The sequence below is a fragment of the Perna viridis genome, chromosome 11, assembly GCF_037379345.1.
Source record: "Perna viridis isolate PV_CMFRI_1.1 ecotype Kerala chromosome 11, ASM3737934v1, whole genome shotgun sequence".
NCBI lineage: Eukaryota > Metazoa > Mollusca > Bivalvia > Mytilida > Mytilidae > Perna > Perna viridis.
This window is the reverse complement of record NC_142455.1, coordinates 7601611-7626678: the sequence shown is the minus strand read 5'-3', so window position 1 is coordinate 7626678 and position 25068 is coordinate 7601611. Positions and strand designations below refer to the sequence as shown.

The window sequence follows — 25068 nt, the reverse complement described above, 5'->3', positions numbered from 1 at the left end:
GACATATGTGTATCGACACCTATTTCATGTATTTAATGCATTTTATTTGTGGATATCTAATGAAATTGTACAGGAAAAGTACAATGTAGTAGAAATACTTCATAGTTAAGGCATATTTTTAAAACAACATTGTTTTTGTCTGCAAAACGCATTACATCCATTGTTCATCATCAGAGATAGACGTAGAAAATAATAGCAGTGATAAGACCTATAATGCCACTACACTCTCCAAAGAAGATAGTGGAAATTAAACCATAAATCTGTGCTATTCTCTTTTGGTCTCTTACCATAGACGATGATTGTGATTTACCGTCTATGTACTGGATTCCTAAACTCCACAATAATTTATACAAACAACGTTACATAGCTAGATCTGCAAAATGTACCACCAAACCTCTTTCAAAACTAACTTCTATACTTACAGCTGTCAAAGGGGTCATCTCAAGTCCTACCAAAATACTTGTAACTCCTGGAGACCCTCAATTCAGTCATTATCAGAATATAATAGCATTAAAACCTATTATTTTTTAATACTGTACACTTATATTCCCAAAATTCATTAAAATCCCGACTTTAAAACATTATACATTTTTATACAACTTTCATTTTATCTGTGGAAACATCCTTCAGCACATGCGTATGGAGTTTTCATATCATAACTCATACGTTATGCCAGAGTTTGCCTACCTACGCACTTTTTGTATCGCACTAGACTTCTTACAATTAGGCTTCTGGAGCAGAGTTATATTGCTACAAGATTGAAGTCATCACTACAGAAGTTTTATGGTCGTCATCATGTACTTGTGGATTGTTATGGTGTATCCATCTGCACCATGAAAACGGATTTGTTCAACGTGTTATAGTTTTCCTTTCCTCTTTAGTCTACCCCGGACTTTACTTTTTATGAGTATTTCGGCAAGTGTTTCTTGAAAAGCAGAGGACGCTTCCCTGTCGGTGCACCTGGTCCATGCTCCTAGTTTTTAATGGAGTCCGAGTTGCTCATTTACTTTTGTTACTTTGTATTATTTTAGTTACTTTACGTTATTTGTTGTAATCGTCTGTTTTCTATTTCTGGTCTTTGTCCCTGGATTACATTCTTTTGATTTCCGCTAGAATCTCGGTTCCCTTGATCTCTCTTTCAACAGAAACAAACATTTACGAAAATAATAGATAAAGCAGCTTGAAATATTTTTACTTTCATGATAAAAATAAGGATGTAACATTTATGATAAAAAATATTATGGCACTATTTCACAATATTTATTACAAATACCGAAATGCATTCGTATAAGACGAAGTAAACCATATTCTTCAGCTGGTTGTTTATCAATTGCACTAAGATTTTATGTCACCGTAAAACAATCTTAGTTCAATGTAGCAACCGCAGTCATTTAAATGACAGGTGTTAAAATCAAACAAACTAAAACCTATAGTGTATTGTTCCGATTAGATACTTGACAAAGGATAATAATTTGACCCGAGTCAAAGTGGGTCATTTTTGCCCATTATTCATAAATGGTCAAGTTACAACAACCAAAATGAAGTCTTTTGTTGGAGGTATGACAATTCGTGGTACAATTTTACAAAACTCCATTCACTTTTAGTCACGTTATTGTCCGGATATCATGACAATTCTTGTTTTTTATATCTTTTGTCCCCTTATACCTATGTGGTTAAGTCGCAACCCCAAAATCAATCCAAGCTTTCCTTGAACTTTTGATACCTTGTGGCGCAATTTCAAAAATATCAATTCAATTATAATGTTATTGTCTAAACATAATGAAAATGCTTGTTTCTTATCCCTTTTCCCCCTAATAGTCGTTCTTTTTTTTCATATGTACGAAATGCAAGTCATTTTAGAAAGTTTTTCAAAGGGACGTAACCCACCAACACCCGACAACCTGGCTGGCGGTCTCATTGGGAAAATGGAAAACAGTAAAAGTTTTCTTCAAACCTTAGACTATTTTCAGTTTGGTGAGTAAATGAATTGTTTAAAATAAGTTATTTAAAAGTATCCAAGTACTTAACGCGACTCTGTTAAATTGAATATTTGAATTTGAAGTCTACTGTTGTTCATTGCTCTAATTTGATAGTAAACCAGTCTGTCGGAAGACAAAATTGTAGAAAGTTACTTCCCTTTGCTTAGAATCTTTAAAAAACGAAGCCCAAAATCGAGAATATGAAAAAGGACTACCTAAACGGTTCGGCCTTTACAATCAGTTCAAACTTCCAGTCGTGTAATATAGGACCTTGCGGTATAACTTAAAAAGATTCAATGTATTTTAATTAAAATTAAAAAAAAAATGATATACCCATTACTTTTATTAACACTGAGTAAATAACAACTTAAATTTTCCCGCCGTGTAGTAATTCTAGTAAACAACTTGGCCGCCATTTTAAAATCAGCGGCAAGACGCTGTCATTTCATCACTGGGAAATGTTCAGTTATTTTCCAAAATTGGAGACACAGTTATTAAAGCAGGAACTTGACATAAACCCGGTGGACATAAAGTTAGTTAATAATTTATTGTCATAAAAACGTTTCAACATTACAATGTGACTGAAAACGTTTTTTCGGATGTTGACAAACAAAACGTAGTTCCGTAAAAGGAGGGCGTGGCCTATATAGCAAGTTAGTTTATACAATTGAAAAAAATGTTGATTTTTGCCAAAAAACCAATCAAACGGCAGGATTCTCATCAAATTAAAAGATTTATGTATAGTCAAGTAATTGTCCGGCATCATGAAAATGATTGTTTCTGACCCCTTTTGTCCCATCATTCCTAAACGGTATACAAGGGCCAATCACGAAAATCATTCCCAGCTTTCCATTGGTGTTATGGCACCTCATGGTAAAATTTCAAAGTGATTCATTGACTAATAGTTAAGTTATTGCATATAGACAGGCCTCTTCAAGTAGCAATACCCTAAATCAATTCCAGCCTTCCTTTTGTAACATCGTGCCTTTTGGTACAATTGCAAATAGACCCGTTCACTTATAATCAAATTATTGTCCAGATATCATGAAAATGCTTGTCTCTGATCTCGTTTAGCCCTAAATCCTAAACCGTTCAAATGACAAATCTCAAAATCAGACCCAGCCTTTTTGGGGTATGGAACGTTGAGGTATAATTCATTAAGATCCGTATACTTTTCTGGAAACCAAATTGTCTTCGGACGACGACGACGACGACGACGACAGCATGGTTCCATTTAACCATCTGATGTTTTTTTTTATTCGTGCAACTCCGACTTACAGTTCGACATCTTTTTCTGTTTTATCAAGCAAACTTGATACATTATCTAGTTCTATCTCAACCTTTCCCTCTTTGGCAATAGCCATACGATATCTCGATACCTTACCAGAGACACATACACCTATACTGAAAAATATGAAGAGCATGCAACTTTCTATCAACATAACGTAAGCAAACCATTCCGGATTTTTTTCCATGACTTGCCCGAGAATTATTGGATTTATAATAACTCCGATCATTGCACACGTCATTATAAGTGCAGTCACTTTTCCGTCAACATGGAAAAACTTTTCCTCAGTCCAGGAGAAAAATATTGGAAAGAATATAGACATGGCAAATCCAGACACAGCAGACGCAATCCACACACCAACGCCTTCGTATGTTAGCGCCGTAGCAAGGAGGCAGATGAAAGCTGATATCATTAGCAAACTGTAAACGCGTAGTAGTTGAACTTGTTTGAAAAAGTTCACTATAAAAATGCCTAAAAACCTTCCGCTCGCAAAAGAAGTCCAGAAGACGGAAGTAGCAAATGATCCCTGTGGTTTTGTCCATTTGAAATGTTTTACAGTAAAAGTTGTAAGAAAACCAGCATATGTGTCTTCCACGGCAGTATAACAAATAATAATACACGCAAGTATGATTAGAACTAAACATTTCAACTTTAATGGAATATTTTCATCTTGATGTTCTTCAGAATCAGACCCCTCCGTCGGACACGAATTTTCGTTACTTTTTAAGTACAAAAAAAGAAATGATACTGCAGATGAAAATGTGATGACAGCGACTATCGAGTATGCTATGTATACTTCCGATTTTTCATCAGTGTATATCGATACATTGCTATTTGAATAATTCAGATCAATGTAACTGTATGTTAAGTTTGTATGGTTTCTGACAGACGCGGTACTTCCCCCAGGCGTTTTTTGTCCATTACTTTCCTGCGATAGAAACGGCGCTGCGACCATTGGTGCAAATATTCCTCCAAAGGCAAACATGAAATGCAAAATCTGCATATACGTTTTGACATCCTTGGCATATATGTGTAGCAATATAGCATTGCCAACTGGAAATAATATAATAACAAGATTAATAGATTTATGATTGTCATCATGAACTCGAATAGTGTATTCATCTGCACCATGAGGACCCATTTGTTTTACAGTTTTCATTTCCTCGTACGTTTACCCTGGATGTGACACCTACGGAGATTATTTCTAGAAAAGAGAAGTTTACCAACCGGTGCACATGGTTCATGCTCTCACTGATTTTCTGGTTTTTAATAGAGTCCGGTCGCTCACTTACTTTTGTTTCTATATATGCGTGTTAATTTAGTTACTTCGTGTAAATTCTTTGTTGTGTGTGTCAGTCGTCCTTTGATAATGTAACATTTTCTTCTATATAAATTTCGGAATATGAGGACATTTAAGAAAAATACCAATATATTTGGCAAAAATTTAATCTTCTTTAGTCTTTACTCGACACTCTTAACAGTTAACTTTTTGAATTCGATTTTTGTTAGCTTGTCTCAGATAACATTTTTCATTAATGATACATACTAAACTACTATTTTCAAGTAAATACCAAATGATAGTAAAAGATGTCATTGCCTTAACAAACAAGGAGGTTTCTGGTAGTCATTTTGTTAATTTTCCATGATGTTCTTGTGATGTCACGGAAAACGTATTCGTCCCATATGGAAAGAGGAAATGTGTCCCGTATGAAAAATGAAAAAAGGCAAACTGATTGTAGAAGCAAAGAACGAAGATTTTAAGTAGCACTCCAGCTAAGAATCATGCAAAATGTGATTCATGGGTAAAAAACCTACATGTTTTTAATTTGACATTTTGTTAGAATTGCCATAGTAAACTGAAATTAACTTTCAGTTTTTGATATAACCCATGTTCTTAGGAGATAAAAATTATATAGAATGCACTGTAGATTTCAAATTTAAGGGAGATGACTCTGTAAATGACACTCAAATACAATAGAACCCATTGGATTTTCAATGTTGATTATCTCCTAACAGCAGGCTGATTTGAATGAATAATTACACATTTCTTAGTATAAACTCCTAAAACAACTTAATTACAAAAATAAAAATATGTAACCTTTTTTGGGGTGTATCACACTTTTCAAATTTTGCATGATTCTTACAAAGACAGTTACTTAAATAAAGAAAGGGTGATAATTATAAAATTATTTAAATGTTATTTAGCTAAAAATTATAATTGTTCCGCAATATTACACTCAAGACGTGACATTTTGAAATATGAGCTTTTTTACCGAGGCTTACAAGACTGTCGCACTGCTAATTTAGGTTCAAAATACGAGATTGACTGACGTTAGGAGCTATCACATGGTATGTTTAGAAATGCCCTTTTACGGATTTCATTTCATGAATTTTCAAAATGTTATTTTTCTCAGTATAAAGAAAATCCATGTTTTATCAATTTCTACTGTATAAGATTGAAGCATCGTCATTTTTTTCGGAGTCTTACAGATTGTCCCACTAGCTAACTAGCTAAAAACGACGTTTTCTATAATAGTTTGCGTTGCCGATAATCATGAATTTCTGTTACGCTTTCATGTACGAACATCGCGCGTAACGTCACTTACATTCAAAGGCATTTTACTATAATAGCTTACACTTAATAGTGAAATAAATTTTGGAAGACAACAAGGGGGCACATACGCACATGTATGCAGTAATGTAGAACAGAAATAATGAAAAATAAATTGTAAGATGAAAACAAAAGCCATACTATTGGTCGCCGTTCAGTTATTGACAGTGGAACACGTATAAGCTGTAATTGTTCATTTTGATGGATCAAAACGCCATAGATTGTTACGATAACAAATGAAACTAAAGTAAAATAAAAATGTATAATTCTAAGAGCTCCCCCCTTAAGTCATTATTGCGGAAGCACTTAACTCGTATATCTTCAACGATAGTAAAATGATACAAATCATGTCATGTGTTTCTTATACATCGCAATATCATATGATATGATAACGTACCGGCATCGATGAATCCTAGACAGAATCCTTTGCAGAAGTGTATGGTGACCATTAGTTCGTAAATGGAACACCAAGGAATAGCAGCACAAACACCGGTAAGGACAAACAAAGGAACGAACATCTGAAGTATTTTGTTGAATCTTTCAAACATAACACCAGTTGCCATTGACGACGCCAAATATCCAATAGTGTGGGAAATAAAGAACATCGAGACTTGATCTAATCTACATCCGGTTAGTTTTTGAAGGTCAAGAAGTGTAGGACCAAATATTCCGATTGAAAAACCCTAAATGAAATACAAAAGTATACTGAGTAATGAAATAAGTTTTAAACAATAATCTGACATCTTTAATTAGTTTTTCGGCAAAAAGCTAACACTTTCACGATACCATCTGAAAATATGGCCAGCCAAAGTGGACAAAAATGAGTATTTTCTAATATTAAAAAAATGATTTTTTTAATATTACAAATTCATTTTCTAATATTACAAATTAGATTTTTGATATCACAAAACACTATTTTAATATTGAAAAATCGATTGAATTTCTAATATTAAAAAAAAACCGATTTTTTAAATATTAGAAATACATTTTCTAATATTAGAAAATGGATTTGTCGTATTCAATTATGATTTTTTGATATTAGGAAATTATTTTGTAATATTTAAAAATGTGACTTATTTTGCAATATTCCAAAGTGATTTTCTAATATTACAAATTCAATTTGCAATGTTACAAAATGTGTAATGTTTTATTATATTACTAAATTAGGAATTTGTAATACATGTATTAGAAAATGAATTTTTAATACTGCAAAATGAATTTTTAATATTACAAAATGAATTTCTAATATGAAAAACATAAATCTTTTCTAATATTAAAAATATGGTTTTTTTATTATTAAAAATTCATTTTCTAATATTACAAAATATTGATTTTTGTCCACTTTGGCTTGCCATATGAATTTATAATTTTACTAAATGTCATCAAAACCCAAAATCGAAAATACTAACTAAAATTGTAAATATCTTTTGGGTTTCTTACAAATGGTGATTTCTTTTACAACTAGTACATGTATAAAGGTACTACTTCAGTTTTTTGTAAGATTTCAAAGTAAAATCAAAAGTGAAAAAAAACAAAAACATGCAATTGATAGCATTTACTCACCAAAGTTAGAAAAGAATAACAAATACAGAGAAATATAATAAACTTCCGGCGGAATGTATCGTCACTGCACAGCCGTTTATAGAACGACAGTTCGGAACGAACTGGTTCCCCGTTCGGTGTTTCCTGGTCCTTAAGTTTTACGCTAGGGTTAATACTGAGTTGCTCTTCATTCTGATTCTCGAGGTCTTCCTGGGATGAGTTCTCGTTACCAGTTGCATCGATCGTCATGGCAACGTAGTAGTTGTATTTTGAACCTGGTTTCCGGCCTTTCCTAAAAGGGAAACATTTATGAAAATGTACTTGCATGATGTTTGTCAGCTAACTTAAAGGTAGAGACACTTATAAGCAATTAGTGTCCCTTATCACTATATACTTTTAGTAAAACGAATATTTTTGTAACCATGTTAAACTTCCAAGATATCTTTAATTTAGAAAAATGGTTGAACAAAGTATGCAGGTAATTACACTTTTCGAAAATTTTGTCGAAATGTACATGTATGTACAAACTTTGTGGTTTACATTTCGGTCAAATTAATTATATTATTATTTCGAAAATTAATTATAAATTTTCAAAATCGGACTAAAATAAAAAAAAGTCTATTTTAGAGGTGAAGCCTCTGTGGCCGGTTAAACTCGAAAACGGTAGAGATATCTGAAATCTGATTAAAAAAAGGCGTAGGCAATAATTTTCAGAAGGAATCCTATAAAAACAAATTTCAAAATCGGACCAAAATTTAAAAAGTCGATTTTTTGTGTGTGACCCCTTTGACCCTTTTATCTCGAAAACGGTAGGAGATATCTGAAATTTGATTAAAAAGAGCAGGCAGAGATTTTCATTATGAAAATAATTTTCTAAATCAAATAAAAACTAAAAACGTTGACATTTTTGGGCGAGGCCAAATTTTGTACCCATTTAATTCAAAGGGTTAAAGATAAGCCTACCCAGTAAAAAAACAAAACCGAATTTCAAAAGAAACCGATTGACATATGAAACATAAAAATAGGATAAGCATTAAGCTTCTTCTATCATTCTAATGACAACACCTATTTTCCATCTTTTAGTGCCTTGTTTCCAAAAGAGGCGGGGCAAAAACCACCGAAAACTACATGGCGCTCCGCCATTTTCTTAGGAACAATGTGTTAAAATTTGAAAAAAAAAAGATCAGATAAGTTTTACTTAAGTTTACGTAAATAAACTAGAAGTAACAGAAACCAACAACGACAACGTCGACACGGTGATACCATGTTACTACCGAAAAAAATTGCGGTCGTATAAAAAGGCGATCGAGTCCAAAAATATTTGTCAAAAAACGCCGCCATATTGGATTACTCAGCAACCACCTGTGATGATTTTTTCCAACGCAGGCACTTTCTGTTGTCCGACGGTTAGCAACCACCTACATTCAGCAATAACCTGTCTTTATAAGACTATTATTGAAATAATGCTGTATAATTCATTCTGTACAAAATTAACCTGAAAATATAGACACCTGACACCACGATTTTGTTTTCCTTTGAATGTCACTTCAGGCAGGGTTTATTATATCTTCTAATACAGCATAGTAGAAGCGGTTTTGTGTTGGGGGCGTGGTGGGGGTGTGATCGTGCTACAAATTTCTGTAAGCAGGTTTTAGATACATTGTGTTGTGTGTGATTAACAGTACTATTTTTGCTTGTTTCCAGCATTGTTTTACCCTGGCATAAATTTCTCCTCGTTTAAACATCTAGCTTTTCTAATTAAGATTGTTTCACAGTTTTCTTTGCAATTTTTGTTTGTTTTGTTTTGTTGTCGATGTTTTCATTCTTTCCCACCAATAGTTTGTTTTCCGTTCCAACATCGGTCAATGTTAATTCTACATTTATGTAAAGCTAAGAAAACACGAAGAACAAATCGTTCATTACAAAAGAAGAAACTCACAAAAATTACTTGTAGAATAATGACTTTGGAAGGGGAAGCTTCATACAACCGTAGAGATTGAATCTTGAACAGTTAGGGTAGTATGAAGACACAAATAAATCTATGAATTCTGATTGTAATTAAACGTTTGACACACGATGAGAATTTGATCAGTATCAAAGTGACCCGTTTTTTTGGTCTAATTCCAAAATAGTACCACTAGAACACAACCTACAAATCAATCCAAGCCTTTCTGTCGTAGTATGGTACTTTGTGGTTCAATTTCTAAAGACATATACATTGTTGCACACATCATTATCCGGCAATCAGGAAATTCCTTGTTACTGGCCTTTGCTTTGCCCGCATTTGTAATCGGTTTAATTTACATCCCCAAAAATCTAGCCCAGCTTTTCTTTACAGTGGCTTGGCACCCTGTGTTACATTAGATCAATTCGTTTGTATACTTCAGATATTGAACGGACGTCACATGCTTGTAATTCGTCTTTGTCCATCAATCCTTAACGGTTGCCCCGAAATTAGGAAATTGTTGTTTCTGGTCCTATATCGGTCCTCAGTAATTTCTAAATGGTTCAAACCACAACCCCAAAATCGACTCCAGCCTTTATTTTGATTTATGGTATCTTGAGCAACAATTTCATAAATTTAATTCTACATTTGTACTCAAAATATTGTATGGACACCAAATGTCTACGAATGACGGGCGAAAGCTTGATAATTACCATTATACGGCTTTTTTTGCGGTCGTATAAAACTGAACAGTACGAACACAACAAATATTGGATGTATACAAAAAATCAAGCCAATTGTCTGTAAGTATGAAAAAAGCATATATGTGTAAAATGACTTTTTATGTAAAATTGCCATGTCTTGTCGTTGAAAGCACCTCATGCAAGAGATGACAAAAAATTAAGTTCAAGATATACAAATGTACTCGATATGATACAATTAAAAAAAAACAGAACAAATTCGAACTTGATCATTAAGTGAAAGTGTTTGTAAGAATCAGGCAAAACAGAAACATACGTGTCAAAAACCCACCGATCCGACAATATAATTTCACTCAAGGATGCTTTCAATATTTAAAAAGACCATTATTTGATCTCTGCATCACTGGTTTTGCTCAGAAATTTGTCAATAGAATGTTAGGAAAACAAGGTTAAAATTTTTGACAAAGTTATCTGCTCATGAAAATGTTCAATGGTCCAACATCAAATGAAAAATATTGTCTGTTTTCCTTGATTCTGATGATGCAAATTGTCAAATTACACTTTCAAAATGATGGGTTTTTTTCATACCAAGTTTCACTGATTACCTGGTTCTTACAAGGTCTGACACTTCAATTATCATGGTAAAAATATACCCAATATCTTACAATACCACAAACTGATTATCGAGCATCGCATGTAGGAGAATTACCAACATGGAAACCAGTACAATGAAACCGATCTAACCCTAATGAACTGAGAGATTTGTTTTGTTAATACAGTTCAAAATTATGAACGGGGTTTCTACGATATCTGGCTTACCAAGATTGTGTGTATATATATATATATATATATATGTGAATATATATATATATATATATATATATATATAAATATATATATATATATATATATATATATATATGTGAATATATATAATAGTCAACAATCACTCTTACGGGGTGATGGATCGTTAAAAACGATGCGAAACATAACAATAAATAAAATAAACGTCTAAATATGTTTAACATCACCAGAAGATGGTGAAATTTAAATTGAATATTTCGGATAACAGAAATCCTTCCTCAGCATAAAACTCACAAACCTATACCATCTTCTGGTGATGTTAAACATATTTAGACGTTTATATATATATATATTAAAACTAAAAAAAAGATCAAACTAAGAAGTTGAGTACAGCTCTGCCTTAAAATCAGGCAGAATCTTATGATCTTATGATAGTGATTCATGCATTTCTTAACCCCAGATATTTTTTTACCAGAAATCCTTCAGTAGGCATCATAAAAACTGTATTCCAAATAAAAGTGCAAATGTAAGTGCCTACTTAAGTTATCTTTTGACACCCAGACCTGCATGGGCCGGTATTTATACAAATAATAAAAAACGTGGCATACCACCTTACTTAGTGTTGTATTTTCATCCCGGGATTTTCATCTTTGCTTGCTGCTTTACAACTAAACGATTTTGGAATTTCTGTGTCACCTGTTTGACAAAAACAAAGGAATGTAGGAGAGACGAAAGAAGGGGAAGACTTGAATTAAAGTTATACCTCGTGTATCTCAGATATATGTTCAACGTGAACATATTTTTTTTGTTATAGGTTCACTTCATCTCCTATGAAACCCCGTGCAGGTCCGGGTGTCAAAAGAATAGACCCATAACAGCGCAAAGCTTGGCGTAAAAGGCGACTAAATATTGCTCAGAACCCTGGCCGGGGGCTTGGGCGCTCTGCCCACAGAGCAACTCGGTGGTGTGCCCCATGTGATGGAAAGATCAACACTTAAAATTTGGTTACGTTCTACTACAAGTAAAGGAAAATTTCCCCCAAAAGTTTTTACAATACAACCAGTCAAAAATATTTCACGATATACAAAATGCTAAGGCAATGAACAAAGGCAGATTTGTTTATATGATGTAACAAATGTATTTGAACAATTTCATTGATTATCTTAAGTGAGAGATAAGATGAATCACACCCTGCCTGGTTTTTAGACAGACCCATACTTAAGTTTTATTGAAATGTTTGCATGAAGACTTTTACAGCTGTGCACTCCATGTTTAACGCCGTAAATTCGTTTTTAACTGATTAATCTTTAATAAATTCCATTTCTACCTGAATCACAATTTCATTTGTATCAGATCGTTCTTTCTTCACCAACGACGCAATATACACTGCTATAGAAAACACGATCAGTACAAGTATGCTCTCACCAGTCAAAACATACGCAAACCATATAGAAGCAGTATTCATCACTCTGGCAAGAATAATTGGATTGATAATTACACCAATGCTCGCACATCCCATAATCAATGACGTCACCTTTCCGTCCACGTGAAAGAATTTACTTTCCGTCCATGAGAAAAAAATTGGGAAAAATATCGACATACCAAAGCCAACTACTATAGATGACACCCATACCCCCGTATCAATTTGATATAGGGCTGTAACCAGTAAGCAAATAAACGCTGCTATAATGGTAACAGTGTAGATAAACAATAGTTTAACTTGACCGACAAAATTCACGATAAAGATTCCAAAAAATCGTCCAACGGCGAAAAAAGTCCAGAACACAGATGTGGCGAACGCACCCTCTGATTTCGACCAATTAAAATGTTTGACAGTAAATGTAGTCAAGAAACCTGCGTATGTATCCTCCAATGCAGTGTATGATGCTATGATAATACAGAGAATAACAAGACTTAAAGCTTTTAGACGTAAAGAAATCGTTTCAGTGGTTTCTTTCGTGCCGTCTTTCTTTGTCGTAGGACAGGCATTTTCGTCACTTTTATAATACACCACTAAAAACGGAACAGCCGACAACAATGTTAATACTGCACATATAGTGTAGCCTTTGTAAATTTCTGATTTGATGCCAGTTGTGTCCGTTGTGAGGATGTGACGGGAAATGTTTGTTATTGAAATAGCTGTCTGTGTTTCGTAAAATACAGACGGACTGACATACGCTAGTGTGATATTAGAAAGCTCCTGAGCTGAACTGTTCTGGTTGTTCGACAGTTCTGTAGATAGAAAAGGCGCAGACAAAATTGGTGCAAGGATGCCCCCAAAAGCAAACATGAAATGTGCGATCTGCACGTATGTCTTCACTCCATCAAAAAGAAGGTGCATTACCAATGCGTTGCCCACTGAAAAAAAAATACAAACGAAAATGTTAAACAGATATAGAAGACTTTAAAGAATTTATCATGAGTCAGTTTAGAATAGTGTTTATATATAATAAGGAAGGCTTTTCTAAAGTAAAACTTTTGAGCATTAATATTTAGTCAACCTTTTTTTTCAAACCGCCGGTGAGACTCACAGGAACTTCAGCTCACGAATGAGACACTAAAATCGCTAAAAATAGTTCTAAAATGTGTATTTTCCGTCCACAAGATTTTTTTAATATATGGTCAAAGATAGTAAAATGTTAAAAAAAAATGTTAAACAACATTTTAGTACACTATTCAAGCTGGCGATTCATATATCTAACTCATGAACTCGGGCTCTTGTGGATGATAAAAGCAAACGTAAAATTTAAGTACTAACGTCGGTATTGGATAGAGGTTAAGTAGTTTACAAGTACAATCAGTACGTGTGTTTTTAAGCTGGTTGTAAATCATAAAATGTTTACATGACTTGGTATTGTTTGAAACAATAAAAACGAATCATATAAGACTTCCCCTAAGTATTTTCCGACGCAGTCGCCAAAGTTGTTTTACCCTTATACCCCCCCACCCCCCTAAAAAAAACCGCACGTCACATGAAGACGTTATTCTGCTTCCCAATTAGCAAGGTATACTGATAAATTAGTGGATATCGAAAAAAATGTATCGAATTTTTAATTAATGAAATGTAGAGATAATTATTAAGTAAAATCACAGTGGGTATGTTAGTTCTTCAACAAGACGTTTTTGTATGATAATTACTAAAGTAATTCAGTTTTCATCCGACGATTCTTGATTTTCGATGATGATTTTGGATTTTATATAATAAAATTAATGTTATCTTCCATGGTTTTACAATTCGATTTCTCGTTTGTAATCGAAAGAAATAGTTTTTAAAATATCTGCACCATAGAGAAAGTAAGCATTTGTTCTTGGTTTTCTCCGATGAAGCAATATGTATTTTGTTCTTGTATTTGTCGATGAGTAAAATGTACATAACAGTACGCTCATAAAATGCTTCGCAGGACACAGCTTGATACGACCGTAGAAGATGAACCCTGAGTGGTTGGGGCAAGTATGGACACAGCATTCAAACCTGATAAAGCTTTGACTTTTGATTACGATTAGATATTTGACACAGAATAAAAAATTGACCATAACTGAAGTTGTCACTTTTTGGCCCTTATTCCTAAATGGTTCCAGACAAAACCTTAATAAATCAATTGTGTATATGACAGATTGTAGATTCTGGCCCCTTTTTCCTGTCTTCCTTTAGTGTTATAGCACCTTGTAGTAAAATGCATACGAGATGCATTTACTTTTACTCAAATTTTATTGTCCGGGCATATTTTAGACCCCCTTTGGCATGCACCTAATTCCAAAAAGGTTCAAGTCTTATCCCCATAATCAACTCGAGTCGTTCTTTGGTGGTATGGCACTTTGTGATACAATTTCAAAGAAATCAGTTTGAACACGAACATAATACTGTCTCGACATCAGGAAAATACATGTTTCTGACCCCCATTTTCGGCTCCTTATATTTTATATGTTAAAGTCCGCAATTTATTTTGCAGTCACATAAAATGAATAATTTCGAAATGTCTTTGGTTTCATTTCTTTTTTGTATACTTTCCTACAAATTTTATTTTACAAATATTAAATACGATTATAATATTGTCTCGGTCTTTTCATCCGTGTAACATGGGACAGATTCAATATAACACGGCTCATAAACGCATCGTTTTTACAAGGACAAATATTTATACGAAATGAAAAGCTTATAAAAATTACACGGTTGACGTTTTAAAAAACGGCTCCTGCGAATTGCGTTTCATCAACAAAAAATTATCAATTTCTTACATATCATTTTTCAACATTACGGTAGGTAATCATCGCACTAACAGAAGAGCCAATCGGATAAGTATGACTAGTCATTACATGATTTTGACGCACATATAGAGCAGCATGGTACGACCGCAGCATATCGAACTCTGTTTGTTTGTTTGTTGGGGTTTAACGTTCGAGCATATCGAACTCTGTCATTGGGGCAAAAGTGAACATAATTATGTTTTTGACACACTTTTAAAAGCATAAGGACTTACAGTGCATTATGGATGTAACAACTAGTTTTGGACAGAATACCGCACAAAATTCAAAATTCAATTATTTTTTTGTTTAATCAGACAAAAACAAAAAAAGTTTTCCTGAAGGTTGGCCCCTTCGACTCCACATAACTTAAAAATCATAAGAGATATTTTAAATCTGATAGAAAAACGCAGGCAGGATTTTCATAAGCCTTAGGAATTCAATAAAAAAAAATTCAAAAGGTTGCTTTTTTTTCAGCTTGGCCCAATTCTTATGATAAATCCACTTTCCCCTTTTAGCCCATTATCTTTAAAAAGGGTGGGTCCAAATTAAACCCCCAGAATTATGAGGACCCCTATCATGTCCCGAAAAACAATGTATCAAAATTTCAAAAGGTCGGATAATTTTCCTCAAGTTAATATCGTAAATAAACGACAGTTAACGACTGACGACAACGACAGGGTGATACGCACCATTATACTAACGAAAATTTTGTTTGTGTGAAAATGAAAATTTTACTGCGTCTGCTATCTTTTCTTTTTAAAAGTAGTACTATTAAGAATACTAAGAAATTCAGAACCACAATTAGCGTATGCATGTACATGTACCTCCATCAGTAACTCCCATACATAAACCCTTCAGTACGTGGATGGCAACCATCAACTCGTAGATAGAGCACCATGGTAGAACAGCAACAACCATAGACAGACAGACAATAGAGACAAATATCATTAATAATTTGTTGTATCTGTCGAACAAGAATCCGACTATCAACGACGACGGCAAGTAACCGATGGTAATAGCATTAAATAAGAATGAAACTTTGTCTAAGCTGGTGTTTGTTATAAGTTTAAGATCAAGTAAAGTCGGGCCAAACATTCCAACGTTGATGCCCTAAAAAGAAATAATATAATTAAACATTTTGGTATACTGAGGATTTTGTAAATAACTAAGGAACATTTTGTACGAACTTTCGATACGCAAACGTTACTTGTAAACAAGAGGCTACCAGGAGCCTGAATCGTTCACCTTGTTGAATTTTGCTTTCAAAGGCAATAAATTAAACAAGAAGTTGTCCAACAATTTTGACTCAAGAAGTCTTTGGTAGGACTTATCACAAGATATTTTCAACAATTGAAAGTTTCTTTTAATCTATCATAGTTTTCAAGATATTGACTGAAAACTATTTAAAAAAAGTCATTTTCCCATTTCAAGGGCAATAACTCTTACAAGGAGTCTGAAGACTTTTGTAGTCCTAATAATATGGATCACTTTAACTATTGAAAGAATTTGGATAAACCTAACGGTTTTGGAGATATATGTGAAAAACTACTGTCTGACCCCTAAGTTCTATTTTTAGTAACGGCGGCCATGTGTTTTGACGAATCAAAAATCCCTACATCAGTTCTATGCAGGATACCCCAAGAAACATTCATATCAAGTTTGGTTCTAATTAGTCAAGTAGTTTCAGAGGAGAAGAGTTTTGTATAATTGTTAACGACGACGACGGACGCCAAGTGATGGCAATAGCTCACATGGCCATTGGCAAGGTGAGCTAGAAAAGCAAAGCAAAAAAAAACCAAACAAACAAACAAAAAAAACAAATAAAAAAATAAAAACTACATTAAGAGAGGTATTAGAAATGGTCGAGATCCCCGAAGTTTTTTTATAGTCACATTTTTTATTTGAATATATAATATATAGCAAGAATCGTTAGCATAAGTAACATGAAGTTGCACGCAATGTCGAGCTAGCTATACCCTCACTCGTACAAAAAATATAAAATTTCGATACAGGACAGCAATCAAAATCGCTTACAATGCATTATACCCTATCTATATAAAGCCACATACCAAATTTGGAATCAATGCCCAGATGAAGCTGAGATTGCTTTGTCGATTTTTTTACTTTTTTCAAATTACATTGAAAAACAGGAATGCCCCCCCCCAAAAAAAAAAGCCAAGGAACAAGACGTTGATATCACACAACAACCAATATACCAAATTTGAAATTAATTCCTCCATTTGGAGCCGACATTTTAAGCGCGGTATACGTTATGTTAAAGTCTCTATATAGCAATACTTACTAAAACAAAGAAATTGAAGCAAATACACAGAAATATAATGAACTTTTTTCGGAATATGACATCGTCTTTCAGACATCGCCTAAATCTTTTAATCGTCGACTTTTCTTTCTTTACGTCTGTTTTTGGTAACTTTAAATCTGTTTTCCTTACAGTATTAACCAGACTGTCGATAACTTTGTTGTCGTCGGTTTTCGTCACTTCACCGGTCCGCATATTGCTATTCAGAATGTATTACTGCACCATGCGTACTGTTCAGGGGGAATGCTAATTTTAGAAACAGAAACCCCACATCGTGAAATAAATGTAGGATTAACTCGGTACTGAAGTTAGTTGTTATGCATTATCACGACCCTTTACTTATACCTGTTAAGGATTTGGGCGAAAACAGGCAAATTATAACGATAAGGTGTTTTGCGCTATTTAAAATGTCTCATAATACGTATTCGTACATCACATTGGTATATACCTATGTATATATTAATTAATTTATTTATTGTCAGTCCCTGTAAGAGTAAGGCAGTAGGTGGAACATAGTATAAAAAACCCATCATTTTAATGGTGTAATTTGACGATTTGCACCATCAGAATCAAGGAAAAGAGACGAGATTTTCCATATCATCCCGGACCATTGAGTTACAATTCCATTACAATGCACTGAAAATGACCATTTCAAGGGCAGATAACACTGTCAAAACCCTCATTTTTCTATCATTCTATTTTCTGAGCAAAACCAGTGATGCAGAGATCAAATAATGGTCTTTTCAAATAAAGTAAGTATCCTTGAGTGAAATTACATTGTCAGAACGGAGAGGTTTTAACATGCATGTTTCTGATTTTTCCCCATTTTGTCTGACTCTTACAAGCACTTACACTTAAAGGGAAAGACCATGTTGTTGTGAACGTCATAAATATCGAAAGTAATCTGTTAAATATTCATAAAAATTAAATTGAAACAAATTAATTTCCTTTTCTTAATTAATAAATCGAGGTTTATAATTAGGAAATTTGAATTTCCCGCGCCTATGGGCGCCACCATGACCGGTGGAACTGTGACGTCACGAAGTCGGTTTGTAAAGTGAAAGTAAATAGGTAATTGATTACGATGTTCGAAGAAATCGCAAATTTGGGACTTATAATTTCAACCCAAAATAAATAGAAGAAGAAATTGAGGCACAACATGTATAAGCAAATGTCAGACATCATCGACGAACAAAGGGATTTGCAGCCAGATGACTAGTATTTGTAAGGAAAATCGTATGGCTGCTTCCGAAGAATGTTCGTGTTGCTGGTAAAAAAACCTTTTAGTACATTTCTTGGTAGAGATTCCTCATATTTTGCAAGAAATAATTCCAAATCATCTTCCAAATATACAGAGGAAGATGTTTACAAAATGCTGGAATTTTTAATCGACAACATATTTGTCCAGTGTGGTGGACGTGTTTTTCAACAAACGGTCGGCATTCCAATGGGAATAAATTGTGCTCCTTTACTTGCTGACCTATTCCTTCACTCTTATGAGGCTGACTTTATAGCTGATCTGATCAGAAAGAAAAAAATATCGTTTGGCTAGATCCTTCAATCTCAGTTTCCGCTATATAGATGACATATTATCTTTAAACAATCCTAATTTCGGGGATTTGATACATCGCATCTACCCAAAAGAACTTGAGACAAAGGATACTACAGACACTGTGAAGTCAGCCTCATATCTTGACCTACACTTAGAAATCGATGGTAAAGGAAAACTATTGACCAAACTTTACGACAAACGTGATGACTTTTTATTGAGAATTGTCAACTTTCCTTTCATCTGTGGTAACATCCCTTCAGCACCTGTTCATATCACAAGTCATACGTTATGCCAGAGCTTGCCGAAACTACGCAGACTTTTTGTATCGCACTAGAACTCTAACAAATAGGCTTCTGGAACAGTGTTATGTTGCTACAAGATTGAAGTCACCACTACAGAAGTTTTATGATCGTCATCATGAACTCGTGGATCGGGGTGCGTATAAATTGAGCGACATTGTCTTTTCAGCGACTATTTTTTGAGCGACGCTTTTTGAGTAATTGCGTATATCATTTGAGCGACATCAAATCAATACAAAATATAAAAACTGCATATAAATTCAGCGACATATTTTTTAATTGATTAAATACAGATGTACATAAAATTCACATAAACGGTCCACCAGTTCGCACTGGTCAAAACTAGCCCTTTCTCGAATGTATTAGTTCAACTTCAGTGAATCGACCAGTACTTTTTCCCTTCTGAATATCACTCAAAAGATTAAACGACAATAAATAAAGACAAAAATATATTAGTGAAATACATTTAAAATGGAGATTGAGAAGTACACAACGAATCGAGGGAAAGAAGGTATAGTTGTTGATGGATTTAAGTATAGGCTTGACAAATCATATAGTGCCACACATCTTTGGAGATGTATAAAAGCCAAATGCAAAGCCCGATGCAAGACAGATTTAACGGATTTGATGATATTGGATGGACGTAATGAGCATAACCATGAAAAGGAAGAAGAAAGAAAGATACAGAGACACAACATCAGACAAGCTTGCAAGAGAAAAGCTGAAGACAGCATAACAGAACGGCCACACAAGCTAATAGTACATGAAGTTGGGAAAACAGAGAACGCTAGTTTAGTCCCAGAAGATGTTGGCCTGATAAGACAAGCTGTTTATAGAGTAAGGTATGTTCAATAAAAGTATTATAATATGATCATGATTACTAAAAATGAAGAAAACAACAAAAGCGTTGTTCCATTGCTTATCTTATTATTAAACATATATAATGATTTGTGTCATGTAAATTTATTCGATATCCTATGAGTTCCTAATATTATTTATTTGTTTATATTTTCAGGAGAAAGACAACGCCAAAGCTACCAAAATCAAGAGAGGAAACCCACGAAAATCTTAAGGACTACGATTTGATGTCTACAAATTTAGAGAAAATGATGTACGTCAATGATGCTGAGACGGGTATTATTATGCTGACTACAAAAAGCAATATGGAATATTTTTGTGAGTCCATTGTGGAAATTTTTGGTGACGGGGCATTCAAATATTGTCCAAAGTTTTTCTACCAACTTTACACATTGCTTGGATATAAACACGGACGCTACATACCATGTGCTTTCTTCCTGCTTCCTTCAAAATCAAAGGAGTGTTCTATCAACATGTTTCGTCATCTTATTACAGTAGTAACAGATTTAGGATTGAACTTTACACTTACCTCTATCCACTTGGATTTTGAAGATGCTGTTTTTGAAGCTGCCAGAGAGTTTTGGCCAGAAGTTTTAATTAGAGGTAATTTTTTAAGTATAGTTTTTATTGTAAGATAAGACAGATACATGTAATTTAAAATATTAACGACAAATATATACTGATGTTATGTACGTATCAAATTTAAAACATGTACATCTAATTTCAGGTTGTCATTTCCATTTGTCCCAAGCTTGGTGGCGTAAAATACAAAGTCTTGGACTTGCTCAGGAATACAAATGTTCAGAGTCCGTTATAGGGAGATGGTTGAAAGTATATTTCGGTCTCAGTTTTCTTTCACATGTTGAAATTGGGGAGTGCATGGCCTTTGATATTTGCTCAAATACACCTGAAGACCCACGTGCTACAAAATTTGCAGATTATATTGTGCATAACTATACAGAGGCAACCTCACGTTATCCTCCGATGATTTGGTCTGAACCAAGACTTGATGTTAAACGGACAACAAACGGATGCGAGTCTTTTCACAAGCAGTTTAGTGAAATGTTTTATAGCCATCATCCGAACATTTATGATTTTTTGGAGAAGGTCAAACTTATTCAGACATACAACAGTCTTAAGATTAGAGCTTCTATGTGGTTTCAGTGAACAATAAACAAACACTATATCCTGCTCAAAATCCTACTTCCACCACCCCGTGGTGAGCAGGGGACACTGACTAACGGAAGAGGTAATCAGTATTTTTCTCAGGTAAATGTCGCTGAATTTAAAAAATAAAAAGTCGCTCAATTTATATCGCAGACCCATCGAAACCTGCCGGACCGGTCCGGTAAAATTGTCCCGGGTCCGGTAAATACACGTTGCTTGTCGGCCCGGGTGTCCGATGTTTTTTTCTTACGTTAAAGAAGATTTTCTCAAAACTGAAGTGGTTTTTGTGAATAATAAAACTAGAACGTTTCAATAATTAGGTGAATTAGTCTACAGTCTAGCGAGATAGTCAATCAATTTGATTGTAAACAAGGCTAAAAACCACTAATTCCACTTCCCATAGGCTTCTATGCTAATTTCACAATATTCAATGGCTTCTCTGGACTTTACCTTAACTTTAACCTGCAGAGGACTATATATCAGCATGATTCTACATATGTCAGCTCACAATCCTCAGAATGGCATGTGGGGTTAGCAGACTTGCAGTGCAGTACTGGCCACCGGAAGTGAAGGGTCTATAAATAGCATGGGAAATCCCAGTGTTTTCACAAGATAGGGGTATATTTAAAAATCATTATGGAGATTAGGCTTCACATCACAAGAAGCAAAATGCACCTATAAAATGTACAGAAATGTTTTTCCTTTCAGAAACTGTTTAAATTTTTTAAATAAGATGAGAGCTTTTTTCACAGCACTATGAGGAACAGGGGTAATTTCTGCGTAGGACTATTTTTGCGTACATTCCAAATGCTCATTGGTTGAATTGGTGGTCTGTAACCTAAAGAGTCACTTTTTGTCTTAGAAAAAATAAATAACTATACAGGTATCTTCCTACACACATACTGAATGCATTTGCAAAGTTTCAGTGAAATGTGACAAGCACTTTTTTAAATATTTGATTTTTAAATATAGGGTAACCAAGTTCGGCGAGCAAAAAAGTGACAATATTCTACCATACTTAAATGCATTAAATATTTGCAAAGAACTTTTTCTGACTTTTCAAATAAAAAATATCAATCACAACTTGCTTTTTAACAATATTAATGAAGAAATAGTTTTAAAAGTAATCATTTTCTGAGAAATTGGTCTATTTTTAAAAATTTATTTCTGACATGCCTCCCCCTTTTTCTTCATCACATGTCAAAAATCCTAAATCCTTAAATTTTCACAAAAGGTGATATATTTGGCTTTAAATTTGTAAATACAGTGTTTTCACATTAAAACATGACCAGTAAAGGGCACCTAATGCAAAAAAAGTACTCGATAATGGATTTTCCATGTTGCCATAGGGGAATGCTTATATGGCCTTAACCGCAGTAATGCAAGTGAGTTTTTCCTCATTTCTAACCTAATTTTTGCTTAAATCTACACAAAACTTGATTTCAAGTGCTTATTACCACCATATTTAGGTAAATATAGCACTCAAAGTTCAATATTTGATATTTTTACTAAATTTTCTACACTTTTTACAAGATAGGACATAAAAATCAGCCAAAAAGACCAATTTTCCATAATTTGGACCTATAACTTAACAAAATGCATATTTTGAAGGATTTTTGTAGTGTTTTCCTCTCATGGCAAAGTTAACAAGATCTTCAAGTAGTTTAAAGCTATTTCAAGAAACTTTTCATTTTGCCATGGCTTCAGCTTAATTAAGGCTAAAAACCACTAATTCCACTTCCCATAGGCTTCTATGCTAATTTCACAATATTCAATGGCTTCTCTGGACTTTACCTTAACTTTAACCTGCAGAGGACTATATATCAGCATGATTCTACATATGTCAGCTCACAATCCTCAGAATGGCATGTGGGGTTAGCAGACTTGCAGTGCAGTACTGGCTACCGGAAGTGAAGGGTCTATAAATAGCATGGGAAATCCCAGTGTTTTCACAAGATAGGGGTATATTTAAAAATCATTATGGAGATTAGGCTTCACATCACAAGAAGCAAAATGCACCTATAAAATGTACAGAAATGTTTTTCCTTTCAGAAACTGTTTAAATTTTTTAAATAAGATGAGAACTTTTTTCACAGCACTATGAGGAACAGGGGTAATTTCTGCGTAGGACTATTTTTGCGTACATTCCAAATGCTCATTGGTTGAATTGGTGGTCTGTAACCACAATAATATGTAACTTCCGGTTCATTCGCTACACGTCATTTCGTCCTTTGATATATCGTCCCTTCCGTTGTATCGCTACTCGTTTACATGTGAAACATGCGGTCATTATATTGTCAAAATAATAATGAAAAAAATAATAAAGTATATTTCTTTTACATCGAAATTGATAAAGATTAATAATTGAACATCTGATAAAACAAATTTTCATTTGAAATTTTGTTGGGTCGAACTGTAAATGAAACCCAAAATCAACCCAAAGAGCCTGTTACTAATACCAATTTGGAAACTGAAAATGAAACACAAAATACTGTTGATGTTATAATGACTAATGATGCAGATGTTGAAATACTTGATGAGGAAAAGAATGATATTGATAATGTACAAGTTGAAGTTAACTCAACACTTAGCATTGTGGAGAGCCTTTGTGACAAAGACAATTATGATGATTATGAAGACAGTGAATGTTTTGACTATCAAGATGAAATGCTGAATTTTGAAATGATTATGTTTTATGCCAGAGATTGAGAATAGATTTTATAATTTAATAACAATACTTTATTTCAAATTTAAAAAATCAACAATATATAATACAAAGAACTCAAAACAAAGTACACATGTTTCGTTTATGAAGACTCATCAGATACACTCTAGCCAAAATGAATAATGGTGACAAATTAACAAATTCAAGAGCCCATACCCAGTAGTTTTAAAATCAGCTTGATAATAAAATGTACTTGGAGATTCCCACCCCCCAACAAAAATGTTAGCGTGTCGATAAATTGTTCAGAGTTTTTTCGGTCAGACAAATTGTCGTTCGGTCAGACAAGTCATCACCTTGTGTCTGACCGAATGTCAGATGTGCTTAAAAAAATTTCGATGGGTCTGATTATATGTGTTTTGTCGCTGAAAAGATCATGTCGCTCAAATTAAAAAAATGCAAAATGTCGCTCAATTCATCATCTCCCGTGGATCGTTATGGTGTATCCATCTACTTCAATTAGATATATTTAGATTAAGATATATATTTTTTGTATGCATTATAAATGATTGTTTAGACCCTATATCGAGTTTAGTAACCCTATATGGTCCTACATCACACCCCTAGACTAGACATCTTGCTACAAGTCTCTTTTTCTTGTGTGTATATGACACACACACACAAAACATGTACATAATGCCACTACTACCTGCTGTGAACCTTTCTCCTGCAATTAGCTGGGACAGGATTCAGGCGGGGCGTGGCGGGCGTGCACCCCCCTAAAATTGCAGAGCATGGGTTGTCAGGGGTAGATTTAGGCGACTTCAGTGGCAATTTTGTGGTATACATGGTGTCTCGTGCACGGTGTGTTTATAGGTACGATATCGTCGTCCTAAATGCATGAACAAACCAGTATTGTTCCTGCATTTTGCATTTATGAGTGCTTTATCATTTTATAGAAACTAAATATTACATACCGTTTACGATTACAGCCTGGTTCGGACAGGAAAATTCCAGTATGTGGAGATATACCGTTTTATCTATTATTCCAATAATGACATGTATACTGATTTTCCATTTCGTCCCGTTGGACCT

General features: G+C 34.0%; 3 protein-coding genes across 4 annotated transcripts; 1 reads left to right on the top strand and 2 right to left on the bottom strand.

Moving 5' to 3' along the window:
- Positions 1 to 1176: 1176 nt before the first annotated feature.
- LOC148602819 (sodium-dependent glucose transporter 1A-like) lies at positions 1177 to 25052 on the bottom strand. 2 transcript variants are annotated; one of them, XM_088554035.1, is made up of 4 exons: positions 24951 to 25052; positions 7442 to 7712; positions 6276 to 6561; positions 1177 to 4320 (listed from the first exon to the last, which is right to left on the bottom strand). In XM_088554035.1, exons 2-4 carry the CDS (start codon positions 7667 to 7669, stop codon positions 3254 to 3256), a joined length of 1581 nt encoding a protein of 526 aa, XP_088410161.1. In that variant the 5' UTR covers positions 7670 to 7712; positions 24951 to 25052; the 3' UTR covers positions 1177 to 3253. The 2 variants fall into 2 exon arrangements, with proteins under 2 accessions (XP_088410161.1, XP_088410160.1); XM_088554034.1 differs by lacking the exon at positions 24951 to 25052 and adding an exon at positions 24683 to 24943.
- LOC148602820 (sodium-dependent glucose transporter 1A-like) lies at positions 11241 to 25045 on the bottom strand. Its single transcript, XM_088554039.1, has 4 exons — positions 24951 to 25045; positions 17418 to 17681; positions 15940 to 16225; positions 11241 to 13228 (listed from the first exon to the last, which is right to left on the bottom strand). Exons 2-4 carry the CDS (start codon positions 17628 to 17630, stop codon positions 12171 to 12173), a joined length of 1557 nt encoding a protein of 518 aa, XP_088410165.1. The 5' UTR covers positions 17631 to 17681; positions 24951 to 25045; the 3' UTR covers positions 11241 to 12170.
- On the top strand, positions 19549 to 21648 carry LOC148602821 (uncharacterized). Its single transcript, XM_088554040.1, has 3 exons — positions 19549 to 20128; positions 20302 to 20747; positions 20872 to 21648. The coding sequence occupies exons 1-3, from the start codon at positions 19758 to 19760 to the stop codon at positions 21309 to 21311; spliced, it is 1257 nt and encodes a 418-aa protein (XP_088410166.1). The 5' UTR covers positions 19549 to 19757; the 3' UTR covers positions 21312 to 21648.
- Positions 25053 to 25068: the final 16 nt, after the last annotated feature.

Bases quoted from the DNA above. Each gene is read 5' to 3' on its own strand.
- LOC148602820 (XM_088554039.1), bottom strand. From the start codon at position 17,630: ATGCGGACCGGTGAAGTGACGAAAACCGACGACAACAAAGTTATCGAC. The intron at 16,226-17,417 runs GTAAGTATTGCT...ATTTCTTTTTAG, and splicing joins GCTTCAATTTCTTTGTTTTA to GGCATCAACGTTGGAATGTT. The intron at 13,229-15,939 runs GTACATGTACAT...TTTTTTTTTCAG, and splicing joins TATGGGAGTTACTGATGGAG to TGGGCAACGCATTGGTAATG.
- LOC148602821 (XM_088554040.1), top strand. From the start codon at position 19,758: ATGGAGATTGAGAAGTACACAACGAATCGAGGGAAAGAAGGTATAGTT. The intron at 20,129-20,301 runs GTATGTTCAATA...TTATATTTTCAG, and splicing joins CAAGCTGTTTATAGAGTAAG to GAGAAAGACAACGCCAAAGC. The intron at 20,748-20,871 runs GTAATTTTTTAA...ATCTAATTTCAG, and splicing joins GCCAGAAGTTTTAATTAGAG to GTTGTCATTTCCATTTGTCC.
- LOC148602819 (XM_088554034.1), bottom strand. From the start codon at position 24,822: ATGTATACCACAAAATTGCCACTGAAGTCGCCTAAATCTACCCCTGAC. The intron at 7,713-24,682 runs GTAGTAGTGGCA...TTTCCCTTTTAG, and splicing joins AGGAGAAAGGTTCACAGCAG to GAAAGGCCGGAAACCAGGTT. The intron at 6,562-7,441 runs GTGAGTAAATGC...TATTTCATTTAG, and splicing joins GTTATTCTTTTCTAACTTTG to GGTTTTTCAATCGGAATATT.